Source organism: Pelophylax lessonae, assembly GCF_965119305.1.
Source record: "Pelophylax lessonae genome assembly, chromosome: 3".
Lineage (NCBI taxonomy): Eukaryota > Metazoa > Chordata > Amphibia > Anura > Ranidae > Pelophylax > Pelophylax lessonae.
This window is the reverse complement of record NC_138770.1, coordinates 623225254-623245676: the sequence shown is the minus strand read 5'-3', so window position 1 is coordinate 623245676 and position 20423 is coordinate 623225254. Positions and strand designations below refer to the sequence as shown.

The 20423-nt window shown below is 45.7% G+C and overlaps 1 protein-coding gene across 1 annotated transcript in view; it reads left to right on the top strand.

The window, feature by feature from the left end:
• The window catches only part of VASH2 (vasohibin 2), a 153560-nt gene that overhangs the window by 89164 nt on the left and 43973 nt on the right, over window positions 1-20423 (top strand). Inside the window, exon 5 of the mRNA XM_082251367.1 lies at window positions 11392-11466. Within this exon, the coding sequence (XP_082107493.1) occupies window positions 11392-11466 (75 nt within the window). The remainder of the gene's footprint in view (window positions 1-11391; window positions 11467-20423) is intronic.

The following is a 20423-nucleotide window of genomic DNA, read 5'->3' as shown; positions in this document are numbered from 1 at the left end:
CAGTGTCTGTCCCCAACCGTTCTAGGGCTTCTGCTTGGGATATCTCCTCATCTGGGGATTCTTCTGAGCAGAATTCAGAAATTGAAATGGAGTTGGAGGAGGCTTCAAGAAAGAGAGAGGCTTCTGGTGATGAGCAGCAGAGGGGAGCTAAGAAGCAATCCACTCAATAACCCAAATGGCGGTTCCCCCTCCGTTAAAAGTGGTGACAATAAATGTCGCCAGTATTAAGTCAGTAAGAGCTCGTTCTATGGCCTTCTTTTTGTTCAGCCAATTAGATGCTGAAATTTTATTTTTGCAGGAGACTAGGCTCACCTCCTTGGCAGATATTCATATGGCCAAGAGAGAGTGGAGGTATGGTCCATCTTACTGGTCTCTTGCGGCCGAGCCTTACGGCGGGGTGGCGGTGTTGTTTAAAACCGGCATGGTAACTGTCCGGCGGGTTATTGAGGTGGAGATTGGGAGATGTATGGTCTTAGACGTTCTTGTGGGAGGGCAGGACCTGCACCTAATTAATATTTATGGGCCGCACACAAAGTGGGACAGGAAATGCCTTTTTACAAGGATCAAGCCATTTCTTTTTACATCCCGGCAAGTGGTTTTTGGAGGTGACTTTAATACTGTGACTAGGCCCAAGGACAGGAAGGACTTCAATGACCGGCTGGGATATGATGGCGTTTTTTTAAATAGTATGGTTAGGGATGCTGGTCTTGTGGATGTGCAAATTAAGCACCTTCCGGATGACACAGGGTTCACCTTTCATCGAGGTAATAGTCAGAGTAGGATAGATAGGTTTTTTTTGAAGGAGGCCTCTGCTTTCTCACCCCCAGTAGTGCAGGCAGTGGAGTTCTCTGATCACTGTATGCTATCTGTGGTCTTGAATGCTTCAGACTTCCCTCAGAGGGGCAAAGGCATCTGGAGATTAAATTCGACTCTCCTTGAGGAAGAACATGTTAGACAATCCTTTGAGGAATTCTTTCAGGCACAGGTGACCATCCTGGACTTTTGTAGCAGCAAGGCTGAGTGGTGGGAGCTGACCAAAAAGAGGATTGCTGGATTCTTCAGGGGCCTAGCCAATAAAAAACAGTTTAATAGATACATGACCTACCAACGTTTGCGGAGGAAGCTGGATATTCTTGTCTCGAGAGGAGGAGATCCTGGGGCAATCTCTGAAGTGAAAATCCTCCTCAGGAAGTGTCAATATGACCGGCATACCTCTTTGGTTCTGGAGCGGGACTATGGGAAATACCACTCGCCTGACCCTTACCAGAACTGCAAACAGGGTGTAGCTGTTAAGATGGTCGTTGGCCTTAAGGATAGTACAGGTTCCTTGACAAAGTCCAGGTCAGGGATCCTGGAGGTCGTGAGGTCTTTTTATGCTGAACTTCTTGGGAGGAAAGAGCTTGACCGAGACAAGATGGAAAGCTTTTTGGACTCTACTCCAGGTCTAAATGGTGGAGATGTCCCTTTGATGAATTTGACAGAAGAGATCACAGTTGAAGAGGTGACGAGGGCAATTGAACAGCTTGCCATCAAAAAGTCACCTGGACCGGATGGTCTGACGGCTGAGTTTTACAAAGCCTTTAAGTCTATTCTGGCCCCACATTTGGTAGAGGTTTTTAACAGTTGTCTTGCGGAGGGGGTGCTTCCCCCTTCCATGAGACACGCAGCTGTGATTCTTCTTTCAAAAGGTAAAGATCCTTCGATGATTGAGAATTGGCGCCCCATCAGCCTTCTCAATGTCGATAGAAAGGTGCTGGCGAAGATACTTTTCTGGCGCCTATCGGCAGTAGCAGAGTCTTTGCTTTCTCGCCATCAGCACTGTTCGATCCAGGGTAGGAGCACCTTCACAGCGGTTTTAGCTGTCCGGGAGGCCTTGGAGCAGTGCAGGGCTGCAGGCTGGGGAAAGTATCTACTGGCATTGGATCAGGCAAAGGCTTTCGATCGTGTCAACCATGAGTACCTGTGGTTGCTCTTTAGTAAGTACGGTCTGCCGGGTGGTTTTGTCGATTGGTTAAAAGTTTTGTATAAGGGGGCAGAAAGCTTCCCTCTTGTTAATGGTTGGGTTGGACAGTCCTTTGAGGTTGGTTCTGGGGTGCGCCAGGGTTGTCCGCTGAGTCCCCTGCTCTATGTGTTTGCAATCGACCCCTTCATCAGGAGGCTAGAGAGCAGCATGTTGTGTGGGGTACCAATGGGAATCCCGGGTGAGCCGCCTTTGAGGGTTGTTGCCTATGCGGATGATGTGTCAGTGATTGTCACTGGGACAGATGAAGTGGAGGAGGTGGTCTCTCTGACATCACGGTACTCTGAAGCATCAGGCTCCAAGATCAATCAGGAAAAGAGTGAAGTTTTTTGGATGGGAAAGGAAGGTGAGGGGTTTGATCTCCCGGACACCTTTCCAGTGCCCCAGGAAAAAATTAAGATATTAGGCATTGAATTTGGACCTGGCGATTATGGCCTCAAAAACTGGGAAGGCAGGCTGGAAGTTGCCAATACTAAGGTGGTCAGCTGGAAGAGATGGAAGTTATCTCTGAGGGAAAGGGTTGATCTGATTAAGACTTACCTGATACCGATCTTCTTGTATGTCAGCCCTGTCTGCATCTTGCCAGTGTCTCTCTATGCTAGGATCTATAGTGTGTTCTTCCAGATGCTGTGGGGGAACAGACTGAACCCCATCAAGAGGAATGTCACCTATCTATCCAGGAGGGAGGGTGGCTTAGGTATGGTCAACCCCGTTCTTTTCTTTTCACTGCTATTTCTCAAGTTTAACATTGGTAGTATGCTTGCAGTGGAACCTCCTGGATGGGCAGGCATGTTTAGATCTTGGTTTAGGCCTTTTCTGCGACTTTGGGAAGAAGGTGGCCAAGTGAAGAATCTCAGGGGTCATCGTGGTCAGCTCCCAGCCTATGTCGCTCCGTGTCTGAAGTTGCTGCGGCAGTGGCGACTGTCGGCTGAAGATCTCAGATCCGCTCCGAGGAAAGTCCTTATGAGCCGAGTCTTGAGCGAAGTCTTTCATGACCCACTGGCCTTAAGGGATTGCCCAGGCCCAATTTTGAGGGAAGGGTTAAGATTGATTAATTTGGCTAGAGTCCCCCTTAAATTCAGGGATCTGGCCTGGTTGTGCTTCCACGGGAGGCTCTATGTTCGGGGCAATTTGAAATTCCGCAGTGGGATGGATCGTGGTTGTCCTCGGGAGGAATGTGCAGGTGAGGAGGAGACTATGGACCATTTTCTGCTTCGTTGCCCTTTTAACATAGAGGTATACAAACAGGTTGGGCGGGCCCTCTGTGTTCCTTTCCTCTCCAGGCTGGGTTATGCTGAGTGGGTGTACGGAGCATTCAATACTGGTGGGGGCTTTTGTTTGGATACACTTTTTTTAGTTAGTTTAGTAGTCCGTTATTACACATGGAACGCACGGTGTCAGGTCACCCTTCGGCGTAAAATCCTTCCTGTTCAGGTGGTGGTGTGTGACATTCTGCATGAGGTGGGGAAGATTCGGGCGCTTGAGAGAGACAAGTGGGGTCACAGGGCTTGGCTGAAGGCGTGGAGGGGTTTCAAGCCTCCCTGACTGCCAGGAGTCTCTTTCCCGGGTGTGGCTTTCTGTCTCTTATCACCCTAGATTTTTTCTTAATGCTCAGTTTTTGATAAATGGCTGCATACATAGGTGATGGGTTGTGCCTCTTAGGCCCTCTCTGCTGCTTTATGTAAATAGTTTTCTAAGAATGTTGGAAGTGGATTATGTATATATTGTATATATTCTGCACATGGATGTGAATTCCTTTGTTTTTTTCTGTTGGAATATTGTACTATAGTTCTGTTTTTTACTTTTGTATAAAATATGTTGCTTGATTCTTTTCAATAAAAGATCAATAGTGCCCCATCATTGGTATTAGTGGGAGGAATAGTGCCCCATCATTGGTATCAGTGGGAGCAATAATGCCCCATCATTGGTATCAGTGGGGGCAATAATGCCCCATCATTGGTATCAGTGGGAGGAAGAATGCCCCATCATTGGTTTCGGTGGGAGGAATAGCGCCCCATTGTTGGTTTCAGTGGGAGGAATAGCGCCTCATCATTGGTTTCAGTGGGAGGAATAGCGCCCCATCATTGGTATCAGTGGAAGGAATAGTGCCCCATCATTGGTGTCAGGGGGAGGAGTAGTGCCCCATCATTGGTGTCAGTGGGAGGAGTAGTGCCCCATCATTGGTGTCAGTGGGAGGAGTAGTGCCCCATCATTGGTGTCAGTGGGAGGAATAGCGCCCCATCAGTGGTTTCAGTGGGAGGAATAGTGCCCCATCATTGGTTTCAGTGGGAGGAACAGTGCCCCATCATTGCTGTCAGTGGAAGGAATAGTGCCCCATCATTGCTGTCAGTGGAAGGAATAGTGCCCCATCATTGGTGTCAGTGGGAGGAATAGTGCCCCATCATTGGTGTCAGTGGGAGGAGTAGTGCCCCATCATTGGTGTCAGTGGGAGGAATAGCGCCCCATCAGTGGTTTCAGTGGGAGGAATAGTGCCCCATCATTGGTGTCAGTGGGAGGAGTAGTGCCCCATCATTGGTGTCAGTGGGAGGAGTAGTGCCCCATCATTGGTGTCAGTGGGAGGAATAGCGCCCCATCAGTGGTTTCAGTGGGAGGAATAGTGCCCCATCATTGGTTTCAGTGGGAGGAACAGTGCCCCATCATTGCTGTCAGTGGAAGGAATAGTGCCCCATCATTGGTGTCAGTGGGAGGAATAGTGCCCCATCATTGGTGTCAGTGGGAGGAGTAGTGCCCCATCATTGGTGTCAGTGGGAGGAATAGCGCCCCATCAGTGGTTTCAGTGGGAGGAATAGTGCCCCATCATTGGTTTCAGTGGGAGGAACAGTGCCCCATCATTGCTGTCAGTGGGAGGAATAGTGCCCCATCATTGGTGTCAGTGGGAGGAATAGTGCCCCATCATTGGTGTCAGTGGGAGGAGTAGTGCCCCATCATTGGTGTCAGTGGGAGGAGTAGTGCCCCATCATTGGTGTCAGTGGGAGGAGTAGTGCCCCATCATTGGTGTCAGTGGGAGGAATAGCGCCCCATCAGTGGTTTCAGTGGGAGGAATAGTGCCCCATCATTGGTTTCAGTGGGAGGAACAGTGCCCCATCATTGCTGTCAGTGGAAGGAATAGTGCCCCATCATTGCTGTCAGTGGAAGGAATAGTGCCCCATCATTGGTGTCAGTGGAAGGAATAGTGCCCCATCATTGGTGTCAGTGGGAGGAATAGTGCCCCATCATTGGTGTCAGTGGGAGGAATAGTGCCCCATCATTGGTGTCAGTGGGAGGAACAGTGCCCCATCATTGGTGTCAGTGGGAGGAATAGTGCCCCATCATTGGTGTCAGTGGGAGGAATAGTGCCCCATCATTGGTGTCAGGGGGAGGAATAGTGCCCCATCATTGGTGTCAGGGGGAGGAATAGTGCCCCATCATTGGTGTCAGTGGGAGGAGTAGTGCCCCATCATTGGTGTCAGTGGGAGGAGTAGTGCCCCATCATTGGTGTCAGTGGGAGGAATATTGCCTCAGGGGCCGGATAAGGGCAAGCTAAAGGCCACAGTTTAGAGACCTCTGCCCTAAATGAAGTCAGTGAAATAATTCTTTCTTATGTAACTTAAAGCAGAACTAAACTCTCTCAATCAATATTGGATATTTTTAACTGTTATGCTTCTAGCATTAGTAAATCGATAGAAAAGTATATTTACTTGTTTTAAACTTTTTTTTTTTCAGTTTCCTCCTAGTTTCATTCCTAGGCTAAAATGTCATACATCCCAGGAGTCTTCATGGCATTTTTTTTTCTTCTTTTATCGGGAGGAGGGGATTTCATAGCTAAGCACACCCTCCTGCCCGCATGCCTGAGCTAAAGGCAGATGGATTCCAGGAAGTAAATGCTACATGTATCATCTGCCCTTACTCAAGATGGCCGCAGCTAAAAATGCTAGGGGGTGTTTTTCAAAGTGATTTCCCAACAAAATAAAGCATGGAGACATGGATGGGTGCGTTTGCTTTGAATAATAAAAATGAACTAAATGTGCGTTTTCAGTTTGTGGTGTTCAAATACAGTTAAGATCTGCTTTAAAAAATGAAATTCTATTTTGTTAAAATAGCTTTTTTCAGTTCTGAACATAAAGAACCTTTAAATAAAAAAATATAAATGGTGGTAATGAATTTATTCCTAATTCAATCCTGCCAGATAAATCTGTAAAAATTGTTTTATGAAGCATTGTGTTCTTGTGACGTCATGTATTGGGCCAAAGAGACAGCTGACAGCAGTATCACACAAAGGCCCCCTTCTTGTGGGAATTCCCATGTGTACATCATTCCTGGAGGCATTGTGTGACACATGTCCGGGTAATCTGTCTAGACATCTGTGCCAGGGTTGACAGTATAGTTATTTGAGGAACGCTAAGGACCTCTCTACATACGTAAATGTTTAATGGCAGGTGATCGATATGCATTTAAAATGTTTGCCCAATCTTTGAAATATAAGCAAATGTGTTGGTACACCTACCTGTTTGTGTTGCTTCAATTTTATTATGGAAGCTGCAAGCAATGTTCACCCTTTGTTGAAACATGTAGGTGTTTCTTAAAGTCTGTAATAGAAGGTAATTGGAACACTTCCCACACCTCCCAGTGCTTTAAGTGTAATCCTTCTGCAGTCGGCAACAATGTCTTGTAAGATCCAATGTATCTTTATTACAGGATTTCTCAACCAGGGTTTTATGGAACCCTAGGGTTCCTTCAGAGCAGTGGTTTTCAATCTGTGGCCCAGGGCCGAATGCAGCCCTTTGCTTGCCTTTGTCCGGCTCTTGGGGTACTGTTCCTCCCACTTACACCAACAACTGGGCAATAATTTCTGCACTGGCAAGAACATTGGAGCACTAATCCTTTCACTGACACCAATGATGAGGCACTGTTCTTCCCACTGGAACCAATGATGAGGCACTGTTCTTCCCGCTGGCACCAATGGTGGGGCACTGTTCTTCCCGCTGGCACCAATGGTGGGGCACTATTCTTCCCTCTGGCACCAATGGTGGGGCACTATTTTTCCCACTGGCACCAATGGTGGGGCACTATTCTTCCCGCTGGCACCAATGGTGGGGCACTATTCTTCCCACTGGCACCAATGGTGGGGCACTATTCTTCCCACTGGCACCAATGGTGGGGCACTATTCTTCCCACTGGCACCAATGGTGGGGCACTATTCCTGCCACTGGCACCAATGGTCGGGCACTATTTCTCCCACTGACACCAATGATGGAGCACTATTCCTCCTACTGGGACCAATGATGGGGCACCATTTCTCCCACTCACACCAGTCATAAAGCACTATTCCTCCCATTGACCGCTATCATGGGGCACTATTCCTCCCATTGACCCCAGTCATGGGGCCCTATTCCTCCCACTGACCCCAATCATGGGGCCCTATTCCTCCCACTGACTCCAATCATGGGGCCCTATTCCTCCCACTGACTCCAATCATGGGGCCCTATTCCTCCCACTGACCCCAATCATGGGGCCCTATTTCTCCCACTGACCCCAATCATGGGGCCCTATTTCTCCCACTGACCCCAATCATGGGGCCCTATTTCTCCCACTGACCCCAATCATGGGGCCCTATTTCTCCCACTGACCCCAATCATGGGGCCCTATTTCTCCCACTGGCACTAATCATGGGGCAGTAATAATTCCCCTAATGCCAAAGATGGGGCATTGTTTACTCCCAATGGCTAGAGTCCTGCTCCCTGACTTTTAAAGAACCGTAAACTGGCTTTTTGTTTATAATGTGTGGAGACCCCTTCTCCAGAGGTTGCTGGGGGTTCTTTGAGCAGAGAGCAATTTCTGCCCCTCAGATACGCTCCCACTGACACCATTGGTCTTTTTAGCTATCTGTAAAGAGCATTCTCCCTTCTGGTCTTCCCCCCTAACATACAGGTGCATCTCAAAAAATCAGAATAGCATCAAAAAGTTAATTTATTTTAGTAATTTAATTCAAAAAAGGAAAAGAATATATTTTATATAGATGCGTTACAGAGTGATATATTTCAAGCATGTCTTTATTTTAATGTTGATGAAAATGGCTTACAGCTAAAAAAAAAAAAAACAAGATTTCGTATCTCCGTATCTCAGAAAATTTGAATATTGTGAAAATGTTTAATATTGTAGACTCATGGTGTCACACTCTAATCAGCTGATTAACTAACTCAAAACACCTGTAAAGGTTTCTCTCAGTCTGGTTCACTAGGTTACATAATCATGGGGAAGACTGCTGACTTGACTGTTGTCCAGAAGACATTGACACCCTCGGCAAGGAGGGTAAGTCACAAAAGGTCATGGCTAAAGAAGCTGGCTGTTCAGAGTGCTGTATCCAAGCATATTAAGGCACAGTTGAGTGGAAGGAAAAAGTGTGTTAGAAAAAGGTGCACGAGCAACAGGGATAACCACAGCCTTGAGAGGAGTTTGACCCAAAGGCCATTCAAGAATAGGAGAGATTCACAAGGAGTGGACTATGGCCGGTGTCAGTGCTTCAAGAGCCACCACACACAGACATATCCAGGACATGGGCTACAACTGCCGCATTCCTTGTGTCAAGCCGCTCCTGAACCAGGGACAATGTCAGAAGCGTTTTACCTGGGCTAGGGAGAAAAAGGACTGTGGTCCAAAGTCCTCTTTTTCAGATGAAAGTAAATTTTGCATTTCATTTGGAAATCAAGGTCCCAGAGTCGGGAGAAAGACTGGATAGGCAAAGAATCCAGGTTGCATGAGGTCTAGTGTGACGTTTCCACAGTCAGTGATGATTTGGGAAGCCGTGTCTTCTGCTGGTGTTGGTCCACTGTGTTTTATCAAGTCCAAAGTCAGCGCAACCCTTTACCAGAAAATTCTAGAGCACCTAATGCTTCATTCTGCTGACCAGCTTTATGGAGATGCTGATTTCCTTTTCCAGCAGGACTCGGCACCTGCCCACACTGCCAAAAGTACCTAATGACCATGCTATCATTGTGCTTAATGGCCAGCAAACTTGCCTGACCTTAACCCCTTAGAGAATCTGTGGGGTATTGTCAAGAGGAAGATGAGACAGCAGACCCTACAATGCAGATGAGCTGAAGGCAACGCAACAAAGCAACCTGGGCTTCCTGAACACCTCAGCAGTCCCACAGGCTGATCGCCTCCATGCCACACTGCATTGATGCAGTAATTCATGCAAAAGGAGCCCTGACCAAATATTGAGTGCATACTATACTGTACAAGGAACATACCTATCAGTAACCCAACATTTCTGTATTAAAAATCATTTTTAATACAGATCTCAGAAAATTAGAATATTACATAAGACCAATAAAAAATTGGTCTTCTGTAATCTAATTTTCTGAGATACAGAATTTTGGGTTTTCACTAGCTGTAAGCCATAATCATCAAAATTAAAATAAATGCTTGAACTATATCACTCTGTATATAATGAATCTATATACTATGAGTTTCGTTTTTTGAATTGAATTACTGACATAAATTAGCTTTTTATGATATTCAAATTTTTTTAAATGCACCTGTGTTATGAGTTGTAGATATAGCAATTTTTAGCAGGGGTTCCCTGAGACTGGAAAGTTATTTCAAGGGTTCCTTTTATGTTGAAAAGGTTGAGAAAGGCTGCTTTATTTTGTAATGCAAACACCAGACTGCTGGGTTAATATTTGGCCTAGTATGGCATTACAGGGTTAGCGTTGACACAAACAGCAAGCCCTGCTTAAGCCCCGGTTCACACTAGGGCGACCGCAGGTCGCCTCCCATAGGAAAGCTGCGGACCCGTTCTAATAGGAGCGACACAAGTCGCTCCGACCTAGAAAAAGGGTCCGGAGCTTCTTTGGGGCGACCAGGAGGCGACCGCCATAGACTTCAATGTTATGAAGTCCGTGGCGGCCGCTCCGAGGTCGCGGCGCGCTGCTCGCACCGCGATCTTGGAGGTCGCCCCTGAAAGTAGCGTCGCTCCTATGTGAACTGGCGCTAAGGGTGAATTTTAGGTATGGTAGTTTATACATAGTTATATCGGTTCAGCTCGAACCAATGTAACTATGTATATACCATACCCGGCTGATGTCCCTGGAAGTCACTAAAGTAAACCCCACTACTCCAGTCATCTCCACAGGTCCCGTGCCGAGCAGGTGACTTGCTGCATTCTCAACTAAGGAGGTTGGCCACTCAAGGTGGGCGCCATTCAGAAAATGCCTTTCATTTTCACAATAAATGTAAATGTTCTTTGATTGGAAAAGGTGGAGAGACAGGGCGGTACATGCTCTCCACCTCATCCAGTTGGAGAATGCCTTGAATTCTTTGTGAAAATGATGCCCGTGCTGAGTAGCTGACCTCCTGTGGTCATTGAGAACAATACCCTTCTGAGTGGTCAGAATGCCACCCTTACAGACAGCTAAAAAGATCTTTGAAGCAGTGTTGAATCCAGAATTTTTCAGGCACCATCAGATGCAAGATCAGTCAGCCACAGCTCCAGGAACCCCTAACAACCTCTGGAGGAACCTTGGTTGAGAATGGCTGCTTTAGAGATACAGGCATCTGAAGTTTAGAACAAATCTAAGCTTTTTCTAATAAAGTTGAGCTTGGTTTCACCCTCTTGCCCCATCCACGCCTCGTATTTGGGTCTTGAACCTGAATGACCAATAGGATGGCTTGGAATGTTGGAAGGGGCAGGGCCAAGTTCAACTTTTACGGGAAAACTCATAATTCACTCATAACTTTAGCTCTCCATATATCTGGATCCACTGATAGTTTGGACATGGAGGTTTCTCTGGAGGTATCCTCGGTTTATGTATTTTTACTTTAAGAGCCCATTCACACTGAAGAGGCACGACTCTGTACTACTTCGGGGGCAACTTGTGAAGTCCTGTGCACCGCGACTTGCACGGACTTCATATAATGAATGTCTATGCAAGTCGCTCCGAGGTCGCCCCGAAGTAATACAGGACCCTCTTTCTAAGTTGGAGCGACTTGTGTCGTTCCTATTAGAACGGGTCCTGTAGCAGTCAATGGACCGCGAGGGACCCCGACTTGTCAGGCTGACAAGTCGCCTGACAAGTCGCGGTAGTGTGAATGGAGCCTTATGGTTAATTCTGCAGGAGGGGGGGCTGGCTGACACAGCACTGCATCCCCTTTCTTTCTGCATTTTTATGCCGTAGTCATGCAGCTGCACATTTATTAGGTTCAATTAGATGCAGAAAGAATAAAATACCAGGCTTCATAGCGAGCCCTTTGCTGACGGTGAATCTAATAGAAGCTAAATCCAGGCCCCATCTATGCAAAGCCACAATGCTAATCGATAAGCCGCTCTGCTTCCAATTATATGAAATTCTTCCTCCTTATCTGTCTTTTAGGTTAATGGAGACGGCCCGTGAAATGACCAGAGAATCCTTACCTATTAAGTGTCTGGAAGCTGTTATTCTTGGAATGTATCCTTTCATGGTTATACTAAGCCTGTATTATTGTTGTTGTCCGCTCAACTAATCCCATGATGCTTTGCTCAGTCAGTTGTCAAGAGCACAAATGTTATGAGATAATAGAAGTAATGGAAAATGTGAGATTGAATAAATATGTTTTAAAATGTGTTTCCAAAGGTATAAACAGTGAATAAAGGTTCATCCAGGCAGCTACGGAACTTGGCAAATTATGGCAAAACCATATTTTGCCAAGTTCTGTACCAGGCAACTCTACCAGATTGTTGTCAAGCAGTTTGGGCTTTTAAAGGGGGCACATGTTTTCAACAGCTGACAATTTCCACAAACCATCAGGTCTGAAAGTCTATTCCAAGCTGGCTCCATAAACATTTCTGCATTCATCAGGAATTACTTCTCATAGCACAGATACATTGGGGCTGTCAAGGTTCTGGCTCTGCTATTCCATCTATTTAAATTGCTGCCACAAGAATGTGAACATCATGGGTGAAGCCATGCTCAAAGACCACAGTGTGTCCTAAAGTGAACTTGTGTGTACAACAACACAGAAGCAAAAGGTTCACTTACCTACTGCCCTCCCAAGCTGCACACGTAGTACCTTCCATTTGGTCCCCCACCACTTTGTTTAGTTTACGGGCAAAGAGAGTTGGGGTACAAGCTGCATTATGTGGCCTACACAGGACTAGGAACTCCCTATCCACCCTTGCATGGGAGAAAGGATAGTGAGTCACATGTACCCTCTATACCCAGAAGTACTGCTTATTCTTCTTTATTGCTGGTGAGAATGAGGAATATTTGCAACTGAGGGTAACAGTTAAAGCGGAACTAAACAAATTGAGTTAACGGTTTTTGAAAAATGTTCTATTTCGTAAGCTGGATTGACAGAATAGGGAAATAAAATAAGAAAAGGTTTTGAGGTTTGGTGGTGTCCCCTTCCTTTTCTCCTGCTGCCAATACGTGCCATTATGGAACATGCAAATGGTTTTGTAGAGGCACTCGATCACAAATAGCCTATTATATTTGCATAGAAACCCATCCTGTATTCTAGAGTGTTGTACACCACATTCAGGGACAGTTTACTCTGTTACAGTTAAATGTGCAAAGTCATTTTTCTGTCCAAGGTCCCAGAGCGCTGACCCTGAGATTAGGACTAGACGCCTCTGTTAAGTCCTTCAATGTTATTTTCAGAGCATTTTCTGCTCTGTTTACCAAGCCTATTGCTTTTGTTGTGACAGTGTAAATTCAGACCCGGAGGAGACTGTGGAGTATTTTCACCAAGTCATTTTATTAGTTTATATATTGTAAAAAATTTTAAAAAGTTATGTTTGATGTTACGTTCACATTTGTATATTAAGGAATGTAATAAGCTACTGCTTAACTACTGCAGAGTTAAAGGAAATCGGTCTTTAAAGTCCATTTCCAGGGAAAAATAAAATTCCATCAATCTCCCCCACCCATTCACCATTTAATTGTTCCCGAGACATTAGAGGTCTTTGGGTAGCCCTCCAAAGCCCTCTTTCAATTACCTGACGTCGCCACATGCTCCTCAAAGTGACCTCTTCTGCTAGCCCTGTCAGGTCTTGTTGCCTCCCCCTTGCCGTGACCTCATCGCATTGCTTCTGGAGCCTTCAAAATCTGTAAGGACCCCTTCAATGGACAGCCAATGGGAAGTGACCATATAACACGGCAGCAATGAAGACACCCAAAGGACTATCCCACTCAACAGCGAGGAGGAAAGAAGACTCCATCCGATGCCTGTACATAAAAAGGCCAAGGATTTACAACAAAAATGACACGTGCCACTCAAGACTCCACCAGGTCCTTTAGTATGACAAACCGCTAGGAGTGGCGACAAGGACAGAGCTCATCCCAGCTCAAAACATCTAGTAGGGATAGGAAGTCCTAAAAGTCGCACATCACAGCAAAACCCTGTAAGGAGGTCTATAACCGCCTCAGCCCGGGGTTCAACCAGGCCACACCCTGATGACACCCCGCACATCATGATTAAGCTCTGGGGTGGAGTAAAATGCATTGGGGGTATGGCCTGGTTGGAGCTGAGGCTGTTATACACCAGAGTTTTGCTGTGATGTGCGACTTTTAAGACTTCCTTTCCCTACTAGACAACCAAGGATTTAGCTGAGTATTTGGGGCTTTAGAATTTAGGGCTTTTACATTTTTTTTTAAATTGCTGCGATTTAGGTATTATTTATAGAGGCAAACTTCCCTGGCTGACCGAACTTCAACTTTAAGGCATGACCAGGCCTTTGAGGTCCTCCATTTCTAAATGAGCTTGTTGCAAAGTGCATGTAGCTGTAACATTTTACATTAGTATAGGATTTTTATACAAATGTTGCTTTTTTAGAGATCAGAGATCCATCAAGCTTCTGTTGTCCTTTGAGGCCACCTCTGAGAATAAGTCTGTAGAAGAGCCAGAACTGAACCGAGAGAAAAGGCAGACCTCGTTTTGAATACTTTCCTATTCCTTAATTGGTAATAGAACCCTTTTAGTGATGCTTCATTGCAGGATGTAACAAAAGATGTTTAAAATCTGGCAGGGATAAAATTAACAATGCCTAAAATAAAACTTCTTTTTTTTAGCTGCAGTTTGCCCCCACGAATACTCCTGCAAAGGATGGCTATACTCTCAAAAAGCCACATTATATTGTATAATTGTATAATGATCTGTGTTTGTAAATGTCCAGACCTGTGCAGAATCAGAAAAGTTTGCTAATTGGTATCCTGTTTTGAAGCAAAAAAAAAAAAATGAAACCTCCTGTCCTGTTCGGCAGACACTACCACTGTAGATTGCATTCTATTTATGTTATTGGGGGAGCAGTGCGGTGCAATGCATGCAGATGCTGCACAGTGGTTTTGGCCTTTTGAAGGTTAAAACGAATGATGAGGCGGCAGCATATCGTCTCTGAGCTGCATTCCCACAGGCTTTTGAATAGTGATCCACCACGCATTGTTCTTCAGAGGGAAGGCAAGGGCTTCTAAATGTCTAAATGGCCCCTAAAGTCTCTGTCTCACACATACACATTTTAAAGTGGTTGTAAACCTCAAACATGAAATATGAGCAAAGCATATACCTCTATCAGGGCTGGCCCAACCATGGTTCCCCCTGGGTCCATTGGAGCCAGGCAGAACTTTGAGTGGCACTACAAGAAAACAACAAGAGAAGGGCGCACCGACCTTGTGCATTACCACTTAAAAGTTTATCAAAATCAAAGAAGGGTAGCGTACAATATACTCACAAACGTAGCATATGAACAAGCATATAGGAAATGGGCACCGCTCGCTTCCAGGACACTTCTCTACTGCTGGATAGTATGATGGCATCCTCAAAACCTGATGTGGCTTACGCGTTTCGAGGGAGGACCCTCTTCCTCAGAGCCAAAATCGTCACCGTGGCTCTGAGGAAGAGGGTCCTCCCTCGAAACGCGTAAGCCACATCAGGTTTTGAGGATGCCATCACGCTATCCATCAGTAGAGAAGTGTCCTGGAAGTGAGCGGTGCCCATTTCCTATATGCTTCTTCATATGCTACGTTTGTGAATATATTTTACGCTGCCCTTCTTTGATTTTAATAAACTTTTAAGTGGTAATGCACAGGGTCGGTGCGCCCTTCTCTTGTTGTTTTCTTGTAGTGCCTTTAGGATACCCTTGGTCCTGAGGGGGGCAGCAAGACCACTTCATTTGTGTCATAAAACCGCCTAGAAGATTCACCTTCCCGCATACCACTCGAGCGCAGGAGAGATATTGTTGTTTTTTAAAACTTTGAGTGGGGCAGCAAATTGACGCCCAAGATTTTTTTTCCCCAGCAGTTTTGTGTGTCATCAATTTGGGGAGCGTTACGGGTGGCATTTCTCCATCTCATACTGCCGCCCATAGTGCAAACTGATGAGTATGAGGAGGCTGAGCGTCTCCTCCAGGGAACGCCCCTCACATGATTGTGGTGTGTGCAATGACGTCAGACATTCAGACAAACAAAATAATACTGGAGTTTGTGGTTTGGAGTAGAACATGATGATGGGTCATATGATTTTACATACAGACAAGGAGCTGTTGCATGTAAATCTGACTTCCTGATAAATGTAATATTAGTTTTAATTATCATGATATAGACTAATTGATGTGTGGGGGCCTTTTGGTGGGTGTAATATTTTTTTTTTGGGGGGGGGCAGCATTTCATTCTTGGACCCAGGCAGCACAATGTCTTGGGCCAGCCCTGACCTCTATAGTGCATACTTGACCCAATTAAGAGCACAAAGTGTCATTTCGGTTACAGCACACAGCCTGTGATTGACAGCCTCAGCTCTGTCCCTGTGTGCTGGGTGCGTCCCTCCCCTTTAATCCACTCTCAGAGATCTCCTAACTGAGCTCTGCAGTGTGTCATTTTAGCTCCCTACCCTGTTTTTTTTTTTTGACAGCTCAGACAAGCTGTATAAATTCAGCACTTTGAACAGATGTAGAGAAGAGAATACTGCAGATAAACAGGTGCAACTTATGTAGGAGGATTTGTTTTATCTCTGTATCTTCTGAAGCCAGGCACGCCACTGGGTATATGTAAGGGAACGCAACTACTTTGAGGTCAATTGGGACAGGAGCCAGTTTACCTAAGAACATGTTTGGAGTGTGGGAGGAAACCCAGGCAAGCACAGGGAGAACATGCAAACTCCATGCAGGTAGTGTCCTGGTTGGGATTCAAAGTCAGGACCCCAGTGCTGCAAGGCAAAAGTGCATCCCAGCTGTGGGGGATTTAGGGAGTCAGCCCTGTTGTAGCATCGGATTATTATGCAGAAAATGGATATTTGTTTTACTCAGATTTAGTGGCCAATGCCCTGAGAGGAGTACATCTGGAAAGGTTAGGGAGGCCTATGTCGGGAACAATGGTGCATTATGTTTGGAACAAGTCACTTCACCCTTTTCTTATTCTGTTGACATGGAAACTGCTACAGTTTAACCTCTAAATATCCTCAATCCTACACCGCTGTACAGAAATTTCAATAAGGCATTTAGTCCATTATCTGCAATAATGTTCCACGCTGTCGCTGTCCACTTAGTGATTACACAGATTACATCTACCGCCTGCTGCTTAATCAGAATCCGAACTGCCGATGTACTTTCTGTTCTACATCAGCTTGCTTGTTTAATAGCTTTAAAGTAGAACTCCAGTTGCACTTTTGTTTATTGAATAAGCCTTTAAAGCTGAACTCCGGGATAAGAAAATATTGCCTGAATATTATTCATGTGTGGGCTTATTGAATCTCGGTGTGCTTTGTGTATTTCCTCCAAATCTGTGCAGTAATTCAGTGTGAGACTTTCCCTCTGTGTAGGAGCTTCCTGTAATAAAGACCAGTCAGTGCTGCTCTCTCTCCTTGTGCAGGGTGAGTGGTCTTGTCTCCGCCCCTACTGGAGTTTTCTGCAGGCAGCCTGTAGTGGGTGGGGCCTGCTGGGTCCCTCCCACAGCTCTGCACTTTTCACAGGCTGCACACAGCCCAGTGATGTCACCACTACTTTTACATACTATATTATCTGGGTTTGCAAAAGGCATTTGGTGCAAAGTTGATTTATATATTTTGTGGTAATTGAAGAATTTTTTTTTTATACTCGGTTTACATTAGTGCGATGGCAAACATTGCATGTGATTCGGAGCGCACTGCTCTGAAAATCACATGCAATGTCTGTGCAATGCAAATTCAGCCATTCAGATAGTATAGCTGAATTCGCATCTGATTCGGGACAAACCCGCACAGGACCTTTTTTGGAAAAGGGATCGCATGGTGGTTCAATCCGAGTCATGTCCGAATGTCAGTTCGCACTGCAATATGTGAACTGATATGGGGTGTCGTTAACTTTGAATTGACAGTCCCAGCGATTCGCATATGACAATGTGAACTGCCTGCGCTGGGAATGCGATGCGGGAAGTAGATTCGCAGGGTTCCCGCATCGCATAAGTGTGAACTAGGACTTAATGTTTTCTTGTGCCCGGAGTTTAGCTTTAAAGTAACCAATAGATTGTGTACGTTTTTCTTGCGTTTACCCAGATGGAAGGCCTTAAAGCCGAACTCTGCTTTCATACCCTTCCCGCTAAAACTTCTTTCTCAAGATTTTCCACCTGCCCCATACTTTAGAGCAGCATTTTTTCAATCAGGGTGCCTTCAGGTTTTTTCAGGGGTTCCTGGGCAAAATTTCTAAAAATGTATTAAAAATTGCATACAAGCCAGCAGGTGGATGAAACCTTTTAGTTACACAAAGCCACGGATTTTCATTGTACGCCATTACAACTTTCTAGACACTGGCATCCTAACAACCAATGACGTCATCAGTTGGTAAGGAGGATGTCTGTCGCCTCCATCCTTGTTTGACCCACCTCTGCCCCTCTCCCTCAGGACTGGGGTCACATTAGCTGACTGATAGAGAAAATCTGGGGGATAAGAGAAACAATGGCATACTAGTCAGTACCAGTGTGCAAAAGTGCATTTGCTTTGGAAGAAAAATTTACCTCCAACGTTGGGTGTCCTACGTGTGGATCTACTGCATTGTTTAAAACTTTTAGAATAGTTTTTTTACATTTTAGAATGGAGTGCCTCAAGGCTGTCCATAATTTTAAAGGGTGCCTTGACTGAAAAAAGGTTGAGAAACACTGATTTAAAGTATAAGTCAAAGCAAAACTTTTTTCTTTTTTAGTTTTGGATAGAGTGGAGAGGGATTAGAACACCTGTCAGTATTTATTGCTGTCTGTGCCCCTGTTGGGGAGATTTGTCTAATCTCTGTGTATCATCTGAGGCTGTTCACTTCACTGGAATATGTGAGGGCTTACATCCACTTTAATGCATTCTATGTATTAAGATAAAAAACCTTCTTTGTGCAGCAGCCTCCTCAGCACCCCTAATACTTACCTGAGCCCCATCTTGATCTAGTGATGTGCGCAAGTCCCTCGGCTGTCCGGGATCACATTCAGTTAGCCAATGGGGGGGCCGAACCGTGGCTCAGTGTCTGAATGGACTCAGGGAGCTGCGGCTCAGCTCAGGTGCCCCCATAGCAGGCTGCTTGCTGTAGGGGCACTAGACAAGAGGGGGGGGGGGGACCCAGTAAAAGGAGGTTCTGGGCTGCTCTGTGGTGTTATTTTTAAAGAAAAAAAAAAGAGACTTTAAATGAAAAATTCTGGAGTTAGACTTTAAAAAGTAAAGGTTATATTTAAAGTCATATTAAAGTCTTTTTTTTTTTTTTGTTAAAAAATAACAAACATGTTATACTTACCTGCTCTGTGCAGTTGGTTTTGGACAGAGCAGCCCGGATCCTCCTCTTCTTGGGTCCCTCGGCTCTTGATCCCTCCCCCCTGCCTAGTGCCCCCAGAGCAAGCAGCTTGCTATGGGGGTACCTAAGCCAAGCCACTGTTCTGTGTGTCCATTTAGACATGGAGCTGCGGCTCAGCCCTGCCCCCTCTCTCTCCTCATTGGCTCACGTATTTTGATTGACAGCAGTTGGAGCCAATGGCGTCTGCCATTGTGTCTCAGCCAATCAGGAGGGAGAGTCCCAGACAGCCGATGCTCTCATGCAACATTGCTGGATCGAGATGCGGCTCAGGTAAGTATTAGGGGGGGCTGCTGTACACAGCAGGCTTTTTAATCTTAATGCATAGAATGCATTAATATAAAGAACCTTCTGCCTTTTGAACCACTTTAACCCCTTGCTGATTATGTAATGAAAATGTGCAGCGGCATGGAGGGTGGACTTTTAACGCCCACATGCCGCACATATGCGCCCATGGTGGCTGAGGTTTCGGGGCTAAGAGTGCGCTCCCAGTGACCAAGCTGCCACAACCGCTCCCAGAATGGGCTTTGATCATGTGACCACTGTGACAGCCAATCCCAGTAGCAACATGATCAGAAAGTCCATCCCACCCAAACGTAGGGCGACTGAGCTTACAAGCATAAAGAGGAACCATTAGAAAGAATGGGTTTCTACATAGTCAGGCATAGTATGGCATTGTCAGGCATAGGGAAACAAGCTTAAAAACACAGCCTGGTTCCCACCTATATGTTTTTCAGTGCGTTTTTAGTTTTGAGTGCAACATGATTCCCTATGGGTTACTTTCACTTCTGTGTGTTTTCCACTGGTGCATTTTGTAAAAAGTGTCGGACTTTTTTTTTTTTTTTCCACAGCAGACTTAGTTTTTGGTTCCATAGACTTCAATGGAAATGCATCAAAAGCACAGTGCGTGTCCCGCAAGACAGCAGACACCTCCCTAAAACACATAAAAAAACACACGCAAAAAATGCATCAAACGCAGCTTGCATCGGTGTGAACCAAGCCTCAAGTGTGAAGGGGGGCTCGTGTGGAACAAACTAGAAGCATTCATAACTACTTGTTTAAATCTTCCCACACTTCTTGTGTACATACTGTATGTCTGCTGTGTGTTTGGCTAATCTGTTGTTGCATAGTTTTAATTTAAAGAGGAAGTAAACTGCATCGCATACCAGCACATTATGTGAAACTTACCTGCAATCCAAGCCCTTGTTGTCACCGCTGGAGGCCGCATCCATCTTCACTCATTCTTCCGGGTCTGCAGATTTCTGCTGTGTGACTGGCTGGAGCTGCGTGACGTCACTCCTAAGCATACGCGCCGGAGCCGCCGATCACGGCACAGGACTCTGACGAAATGCACAGGTGGGCGTTCCTTCAGAGTGCTTGTGCCGATGACGTTATCAGCTGCATATACAGTAAAAATCTCCTTAACATGCACAGTTCAGGAGATATTTACTATATATACAGCCAACGTCATTGGCGCATGCGCTCTGAAGGAAGGCCCACCCGTTCCCATTCAGAGCCCTGTGCCGTGACTGGCGGCTCCCACGCACATGCTTTGAAGTGATGTCACGCAGCTCCGGCCAGTCACACAGCTGGAGTCTGCGAACACGGAAGGAAGACGGGTGAAGATGGACATTTACA